Raw genomic sequence first — 8982 nt, 5'->3', positions numbered from 1 at the left:
AAGGGGGGGAGGGGGAGGGGGAGGAGGATGAGGAAGAGGGGGAGGAGGAGGAATAGGGGAGGAGGAAGAAGAGGGGGAGGTGGAGGAGGAGGAAGAGGGGAAGGTGGAAGAGGGGGAGGGGGAGAAGGAGTAGGAGGAGGAAGAGGGGAGGTGGAGGAGGAGGAGGATGAGGAGGAAGAGGAGGGGGAGGTGGAGGAGGAGGAGGAGGGGAGGAGGAAGAAGAGGGGGAGGGGTGGAGGAGGAGGATGAGGAGGAGGAAGAGGAGGAGGAGGGGAGGAGGAAGAAGAGGGGGAGGAGTGGAGGAGGAGGATGAGGAGGAAGAGGAGGAGGGGGAAACATGGTGTGTAAGAAGCAGAAAACATACAGGCCTAATGTAACTGGGTGGAACTGTAATTGTTGTGAACGCAGCCAGTCTCAGGTGGTGGCAATTGGTAATCAAGGGCGGGGTTGCCACTTGCCCAGTGTATAAAAGCTGTCTGTTTTGTGTCTTCAGGAGATTCCAATACCCATAGGGCTGCCGTGCACAGGGAGGACAGGAGCGGTGACAGTTGCATAGCACATCGCCTACAGAGGCCTCTGTTGGGCAGGTACTACCCTGATAACACAGGGCCGGTATGCAGCACATGCTGATAAGCGTCAGAAGAGTCTCACATTACATAAGAGACAAGTGTTCCCTTCACACACCATCAGTGTGGTATTTCTGTCAGGTGTTACAGCACATTCATCACCTCACTAAAACAAGGACTTGCTGGAAAGAGTCAATGTCCCAAAGCCACTGTATCTAACTTCCTGTTCCTGTCTCACAATGACACTATCTATTCCCAAGGGGCGTGGCTGAGTAAGAGGAAGTAATAAGTTGAGCCACACTCACACACCCTGTCACGGAGACTACCTGCTCAGGGAGTTCTCATCTCATCTACACCCTGTCATGGAGACTACCTGCTCAGGGAGTTCCCATCTCATCTACACCCTGTCATGGAGACTACCTGCTCAGGGAGTTCCCATCTCATCTACACCCTGTCATGGTGACTACCTGCTCAGGGAGTTCTCATCTCATCTACACCCTGTCATGGAGACTACCTGCTAAGGGAGTTCCCATCTCATCTACACCCTGTCATTGAGACTACCTGCTCAGGGAGTTCCCATCTCATCTACACCCTGTCACGGAGACTACCTGCTAAGGGAGTTCTCATCTCATCTACACCCTGTCATGGAGACTACCTGCTCAGGGAGTTCCCATCTCATCTACACCCTGTCACGGAGACTACCTGCTCAGGGAGTTCTCATCTCATCTACACCCTGTCATGGAGACTACCTGCTCAGGGAGTTCCCATCTCATCTACACCCTGTCACGGAGACTACCTGCTCAGAGAGTTGCCATCTCATCTACACCCTGTCATGGAGACTACCTGCTAAGGGAGTTCTCATCTCATCTACACCCTGTCATGGAGACTACCTGCTCAGGGAGTTCTCATCTCATCTACACCCTGTCATGGAGACTACCTGCTCAGGGAGTTCCCATCTCATCTACACCCTGTCATGGAGACTACCTGCTCAGAGAGTTGCCATCTCATCTACACCCTGTCACGGAGACTACCTGCTCAGAGAGTTGCCATCTCATCTACACCCTGTCATGGAGACTACCTGCTAAGGGAGTTCTCATCTCATCTACACCCTGTCATGGAGACTACCTGTTCAGGGAGTTCTCATCTCATCTACACCCTGTCATGGAGACTACCTGCTAAGGGAGTTCTCATCTCATCTACACCCTGTCATGGAGACTACCTGCTCAGGGAGTTCCCATCTCATCTACACCCTGTCACGGAGACTACCTGCTCAGGGAGTTCTCATCTCATCTACACCCTGTCATGGAGACTACCTGCTCAGGGAGTTCCCATCTCATCTACACCCTGTCACGGAGACTACCTGCTCAGAGAGTTGCCATCTCATCTACACCCTGTCATGGAGACTACCTGCTCAGGGAGTTCCCATCTCATCTACACCCTGTCACGGAGACTACCTGCTAAGGGAGTTCCCATCTCATCTACACCCTGTCATGGAGACTACCTGCTAAGGGAGTTCTCATCTCATCTACACCCTGTCATGGAGACTACCTGCTCAGGGAGTTCCCATCTCATCTACACCCTGTCACGGAGACTACCTGCTCAGGGAGTTCTCATCTCATCTACACCCTGTCATGGAGACTACCTGCTCAGGGAGTTCCCATCTCATCTACACCCTGTCACGGAGACTACCTGCTCAGAGAGTTGCCATCTCATCTACACCCTGTCATGGAGACTACCTGCTCAGGGAGTTCCCATCTCATCTACACCCTGTCACGGAGACTACCTGCTAAGGGAGTTCCCATCTCATCTACACCCTGTCATGGAGACTACCTGCTCAGGGAGTTCCCATCTCATCTACACCCTGTCACGGAGACTACCTGCTCAGGGAGTTCTCATCTCATCTACACCCTGTCATGGAGACTACCTGCTCAGGGAGTTCCCATCTCATCTACACCCTGTCACGGAGACTACCTGCTCAGAGAGTTGCCATCTCATCTACACCCTGTCACGGAGACTACCTGCTAAGGGAGTTCTCATCTCATCTACACCCTGTCATGGAGACTACCTGCTCAGGGAGTTCCCATCTCATCTACACCCTGTCATGGAGACTACCTGCTAAGGGAGTTCCCATCTCATCTACACCCTGTCATGGAGACTACCTGCTAAGGGAGTTCTCATCTCATCTACACCCTGTCATGGAGACAACCTGCTAAGGGAGTTCCCATCTCATCTACACCCTGTCATGGAGACTACATGCTAAGGGAGTTCTCATCTCATCTACACCCTGTCATGGAGACTACCTGCTCAGGGAGTTCTCATCTCATCTACACCCTGTCATGGAGACTACCTGCTCAGGGAGTTCCCATCTCATCTACACCCTGTCATGGAGACTACCTGCTCAGGGAGTTCTCATCTCATCTACACCCTGTCATGGAGACTACCTGCTCAGGGAGTTCCCATCTCATCTACACCCTGTCATGGAGACTACCTGCTCAGGGAGTTCCCATCTCATCTACACCCTGTCATGGAGACTACTTGCTCAGGGTGTTCCCAACTCATCTACACCCGTCATGGAGACTACCTGCTCAGGGAGTTCCCATCTTCCTTCATGGATGGGGAAGTGATTTCCCCCTTCCTCTCTCCCCCCTCTCCCCCCTCTCCCCTCCCAGCCCCGGCGGGAGGAACAGAGCAGCCAGGTGAGGAAACACCTGTTTTCCCTAGATAAGAACATATATCATGACACCACGTCGGACAGAAATCCCTTCGAATCAAATCAAATCACATTTGACAAGTTTATTTGTTGTATGCACAGGATGCATACAGTACATGTGGTATACATGTACAATTAAATGGTGTAGGTTCATCTCTCCACATTGCAACAACAGTAGAATAATAAAGTAATTTGAATATTCAGTGTAATAAAATAGAAAATAAAATTGAGCATAACATACAATGAACAAAAATATAAACATAACATGTAAAGTGTTGGTCCCTTGTTTCATGAGCTGAAATAAAAGATCCCAGAAATGTTCCATATGCACAAAAAGCTAATTTCTCTCAAATGTTGTGCACAAATGAGCATTTCTCCTTTGCCAAGATAATCCATCCATCTGACAGGTGTGGCATATCAAGAAGCTGATTAAACAGCATGATCATTACACAGGTGCACCTTGTGCTCGGTAGTCATTTAGGCAGGTTATCTTAGTGTTCTTGGGCACAGGGACTATGGTGGTCTGCTTGAAACTTGTTGGTACTACAGACTCAGTCAGGGACATGTTGAAAATGTCTGTGAAGACACTTGCCAGTTGGTCAGCACATGCTCGGAGTACACGTCCTGGTAATCCGTCTGGCCCTGCGGCCTTGTGAATGTTGACCTGCTTAAAAGTCTTACTCACATCGGCTACGGAGAGCGTGATCACATTGTCATCCGGAACAGCTGATTCCCTCATGCATGCTTCAGTGTTGCTTGCCTCGAAGTGAGCATAGAAGTGATTTAGCTCGTCTGGTAGGCTTGTGTCACTGGGCAGCTCGCGGCTGTGCTTCCCTTTGTAGTCTGTAATAGTTTGCAAGCCCTGCCACATCCGACGAGCGTCGGAGCCGGTGTAGTATGATTCAATCTTAGTCCTGTATTGACTCTTTGCCTGTTTGATGGTTCGGCGGAGCACATAGCAGGATTTCTTATAAGCGTCCGGGTTAGAGTCCCGCTCCTTGAAAGCAGCAGCTCTACCCTTTAGCTCAGTGCGGATGTTGCCTTTAATCCATGGCTTCTGGTTGGGGTATGTACGTACGGTCACTGTGGGGACGATGTCATTGATGCACTTATTGATGAAGCCAGTGACTGATGTGGTGTACTCCTCAATGCTATCGGAAGATCCCGGAACATATTCCAGTCTGTGCTAGCAAAACATTCCTGTAGCTTAGCATCTGCGTCAGCTGACCACTTCCTTCTACAGCTGCACCATCGAGAGCATCCTGACTGGTTGCATCACCGCCTGGTATGGCAACTGCTCGGCCACCGACCACAAGGCACTACAGAGGGTAGTGCGTATGGCCCAGTACATCACTGGGGCCAAGCTTCCTGCCATCCAGGACCTCTATACCAGGCGGTGTCAGAGGAAGGCCCTAAAAATGATCAAAGACTCCAGCCACCCTAGTCATAGACTGTTCTCTTATTTTTTTTTAAACTGCATTGTTGGTTAAGGGCATTTCACTGTAATGTCTACACTTGTTGTATTCGGCACATGTGGCAAATACATTTTGATTTGATTTGATTTGATATTAACCGAGTCACTGGTGCTTCCTGCTTTAGTTTTTGGTTATAAACAGGAATCAGGAGAATAGAGTTATGTTCAGATTTGTCAAATGGAGGATGAGGGAGAGCTTTGTACGTGTCTCTGTGTGTGGAGTAAAGGTGGTCTAGAGTTTTGTTTCCATCTGGTTGCACATTTAACATGCTGGTAGAAATGAGGTAGAACGGATTTAAGTTTCCCTGCATTAAAGTCTCCGGCCACTAGGAGCACTGCCTCTGGATGAGCGTTTTCCTGTTTGCTTATGGCCTTATACAGCTCATTGAGTGCAATCTTAGTGCCAGTGTCGGTTTGTGGTGGTAAACAGACAGCTACAAAAAATATAGATGAAAACTCTCTTGGTAAATAGTGTGGTCTACAGCTTATCATGAGATACTCTACCTCAGGCGAGCAAAACCTCAAGACTTCCTTAGTATTAGATTTTATGCACCAGCTGTTGTTCACAAATATACACAGACCGCCACCCCTTGTCTTACCGGAGTCAGCCATTCCATCCTGCCGATGTAGCGTATATCCCGCCAGCTGTATGCTATCCAACTCCCGAGTGGCGCAGTGGTCTAAGGCACTGCATCGCAGTGCTAGCTGTGCCACTAGAGATCCTGGTTCGAATCCAGGCTCTGTCGTAGCCGGCCGCGACCGGGAGACCCATGGGGCGGCGCACAAGTCGTCCAGGGTAGGGGAGGGAATGGCCGGCAGGGATTTGGCTCAGTTGGTAGAGCATGGCGTTTGCAACGCCAAGGTTGTGGGTTCGTTTCCCATGGGGGGCCAGTATAAAATAGAAAATAATAATGTATGCACTCACTAACTGTAAGTCGCTCTGGATAAGAGCGTCTGCTAAATGACTAAAATGTAAATGTAATGTCGTCGTTCAGCCACGACTCAGTGAAACAAAAGATATTACAGTTTTTAATGATAACCTTGATCTTAGGTCGTCCAATTTATTTTCAAATGATTGTACGTTGGCTAATAGGATTGATGGAAGAGGCAGTTTACTCGCTCGCCGTCGGATCCTTACAAGGCACCCTGACCTACGTCCACGATATCTCAGTCTCTTTCTCATGCGAATGACAGGGATTTGGGCCATGTCGGGTGTCTGTAGAATATCCTTTGCGTCCAACTCGTTGAAGAAAGAATCTTCGTCCAATACGAGGTGAGTAATCGCTGTCTTGATAGGCATACTCACCAGACATGTCACCCATTGAGCATGTTTGGGATGCTCTGGATCGACATGTACGACAGCGTGTTCCAATTCCTGCCAATATCCAGCAACTTCGCACAGCCATTGAAGAGGAGTGGGACAACATTCCACAGGCTACAATCAACAGCCTGATCAACAGTATGCGAATGAGATGTGTCGCGCTGCATGAGGCAAATGGTGGTCACACCAGATACTGACTGGTTTTATGATCCACGCCCCTACTTCTTTTTTAAGGTATCTGTGACCAACAGATGCATACCTGTATTCCCAGTCATGTGAAATCCATAGATTAGGGCATAATGAATTGATTTCAATTGACTGATTTCCTTATATGAACTGTAACTCAGTAAAATCTTTGAAATTGTTGCATGTTGCGTTTATAGTTTTGTTCAATGTATAATACAAAAGAGTGAGAAAATAAAATTCCATCCCTGGTTTCTCCCCGCTAATATTACCCAGTCGAGAAAGCGCCATGGAGACAGGGCAACACACGGAGACAGGGCAACACACGGAGACAGGGCAACACACGGAGACAGGGAAACACACAGAGACAGGGCAACACACAGAGACAGGGCAACACACGGAGACAGGACAACACACGGGGACAGGACAACACACGGGGACAGGGCAACACACGGGGACAGGGCAACACACAGAGACAGGGCAACACACGGGGACAGGGCAACACACAGAGACAGGGCAACACACGGAGACAGGGCAACACACGGAGACAGGACAAACACACGGAGACAGGGCAACACACGGAGACAGGGCAACACACGGAGACAGGGCAACACGGGAGTTCCACAGGGAAGTAGTCTTATCACTGCCGTTGCAGCATCGGCATCAGCATATCTCATCAATACATCTGGGACTCAGTGGCGTGTATTCATTGATGCCAAGGGAAGCCAGGCTTCCCAAAAAATTTACCAAGAAAAAATATTTAAAAAAGAAAAAATAATGTATCTTTCGTCTATGTGTTTCTGAGTTTTCCTTCGATTCGCAAGAGGCTGATTGTATCTCACCAGAGAAAGCATCTGAGCGAGCGAAACAGCGGCCCTCTGTCTCTGTATGTGTAGGCCATCTATCTGATGCTGTCTGGTAATAAAGAGTTTGACATTGTTGCCGCCAGTAGCATTGAATGCAAGGGAAGCCAGCGAGCATTTGGCACCTTGATAAAAAAATAAAAAAATAATAGGTAATCAGCGTTGAGGGGAGGGGTGGAGAGGGGTGGAGAGGAGAGGAGGGGAGGGGAGGGGAGGGGAGGGGAGGGGTGGAGAGGAGAGGAGAGGAGGGTAGGGGAGGGGAGGGGAGGGGAGGGGAGGAGAGGAGGGGAGGGGAGGGGAGGGGAGGGGAGGGGAGGGGAGGGGAGGGGAGGGGAGGGGAGGGGTGGAGAGGGGAGGGGAGGGGAGGGGTGGAGAGGAGAGGAGAGGAGGGGAGGGGAGGGGAGGGGTGGAGAGGGGAGGGGAGGGGTGGAGAGGGGAGGAGAGGAGGGGAGGGGAGGGGAGGGGAGGGGAGGGGAGGGGAGGGGAGGGGAGGGGAGGGGTGGAGAGGAGAGGAGGGTAGGGGAGGGGAGGGGTGGAGAGGAGAGGAGGGGAGGGGAGGGGAGGGGAGGGGAGGGGAGGGGAGGGGAGGGGAGGAGAGGGGTGGAGAGGGGTGGAGAGGAGAGGAGGGGAGGGGAGGGGAGGGGAGGGGTGGAGAGGAGAGGAGAGGAGGGGAGGGGAGGGGAGGGGAGGGGAGGGGAGGGGAGGGGAGGGGAGGGGAGGGGAGGGGAGGGGAGGGGTGGAGAGGAGAGGAGGGGAGGGGAGGGGAGGGGAGGGGAGGGGAGGGGAGGGGAGGGGAGGGGTGGAGAGGAGAGGAGGGGAGGGGAGGGGAGGGGAGGGGAGGGGTGGAGAGGGGAGGGGAGGGGTGGAGAGGAGAGGAGGGGAGGGGAGGGGAGGGGTGGAGAGGGGAGGGGAGGGGAGGGGAGGGGTGGGGTGGAGAGGAGAGGAGAGGAGGGGAGGGGAGGGGAGGGGAGGGGAGGGGAGGGGAGGGGAGGGGAGGGGTGGAGAGGGGTGGAGAGGAGAGGAGGGGAGGGGAGGGGAGGGGAGGGGTGGAGAGGAGAGGAGGGGAGGGGAGGGGAGGGGTGGAGAGGAGAGGAGGGTAGGGGAGGGGAGGGGTGGAGAGGAGAGGAGGGGAGGGGAGGGGAGGGGAGGGGAGGGGAGGGGAGGGGAGGGGAGGGGTGGAGAGGGGTGGAGAGGAGAGGAGGGGAGGGGAGGGGAGGGGAGGGGAGGGGAGGGGTGGAGAGGAGAGGAGAGGAGGGGAGGGGAGGGGAGGGGAGGGGAGGGGAGGGGAGGGGAGGGGAGGGGAGGGGAGGGGTGGAGAGGAGAGGAGGGGAGGGGAGGGGAGGGGAGGGGTGGAGAGGGGTGGAGAGGAGAGGAGGGGAGGGGAGGGGAGGGGAGGGGTGGAGAGGAGAGGGGAGGGGTGGAGAGGGGTGGAGGGGAGGGGAGGGGAGGGGAGGGGAGGGGAGGGGAGGGGAGGGGAGGGGAGGGGTGGAGAGGGGTGGAGGGGAGGGGAGGGGAGGGGAGGGGAGGGGAGGGGAGGGGAGGGGAGGGGAGGGGAGGGGTGGAGAGGGGTGGAGGGGAGGGGAGGGGTGGAGAGGGGTGGAGAGGGGTGGAGAGGAGAGGAGGGGAGGGGAGGGGAGGGGTGGAGAGGAGAGGAGGGGAGGGGAGGGGAGGGGAGGGGAGGGGAGGGGAGGGGAGGGGTGGAGAGGGGTGGAGGGGAGGGGAGGGGAGGGGAGGGGAGGGGTGGAGAGGGGTGGAGGGGAGGGGAGGGGTGGAGAGGGGTGGAGAGGGGTGGAGGGGAGGGGAGGGGAGGGGAGGGGTGGAGAGGGGTGGAGGGGAGGGGAGGGGAGGGGAGGGGAGGGGAGGGG

At 54.0% G+C, this 8982-nt stretch overlaps 1 protein-coding gene across 1 annotated transcript in view; it reads left to right on the top strand.

The window, feature by feature from the left end:
* Positions 1-2949: 2949 nt before the first annotated feature.
* LOC311102026 (ventricular zone-expressed PH domain-containing protein-like) overlaps positions 2950-8982 on the top strand; it is a gene marked incomplete at its 5' end in the record, with an annotated part of 116908 nt that continues 110875 nt past the window's right edge. Inside the window, 2 exons of the mRNA XM_084143244.1 lie at positions 2950-3186; positions 3236-3262. Coding sequence (XP_083999370.1) covers positions 2950-3186; positions 3236-3262 — 264 coding nt within the window. The remainder of the gene's footprint in view (positions 3187-3235; positions 3263-8982) is intronic.

This window comes from Coregonus lavaretus (genome assembly GCF_964263955.1).
Source record: "Coregonus lavaretus genome assembly, chromosome: 26".
NCBI lineage: Eukaryota > Metazoa > Chordata > Actinopteri > Salmoniformes > Salmonidae > Coregonus > Coregonus lavaretus.
This window is presented reverse-complemented; position numbering and strand designations above follow the sequence as displayed.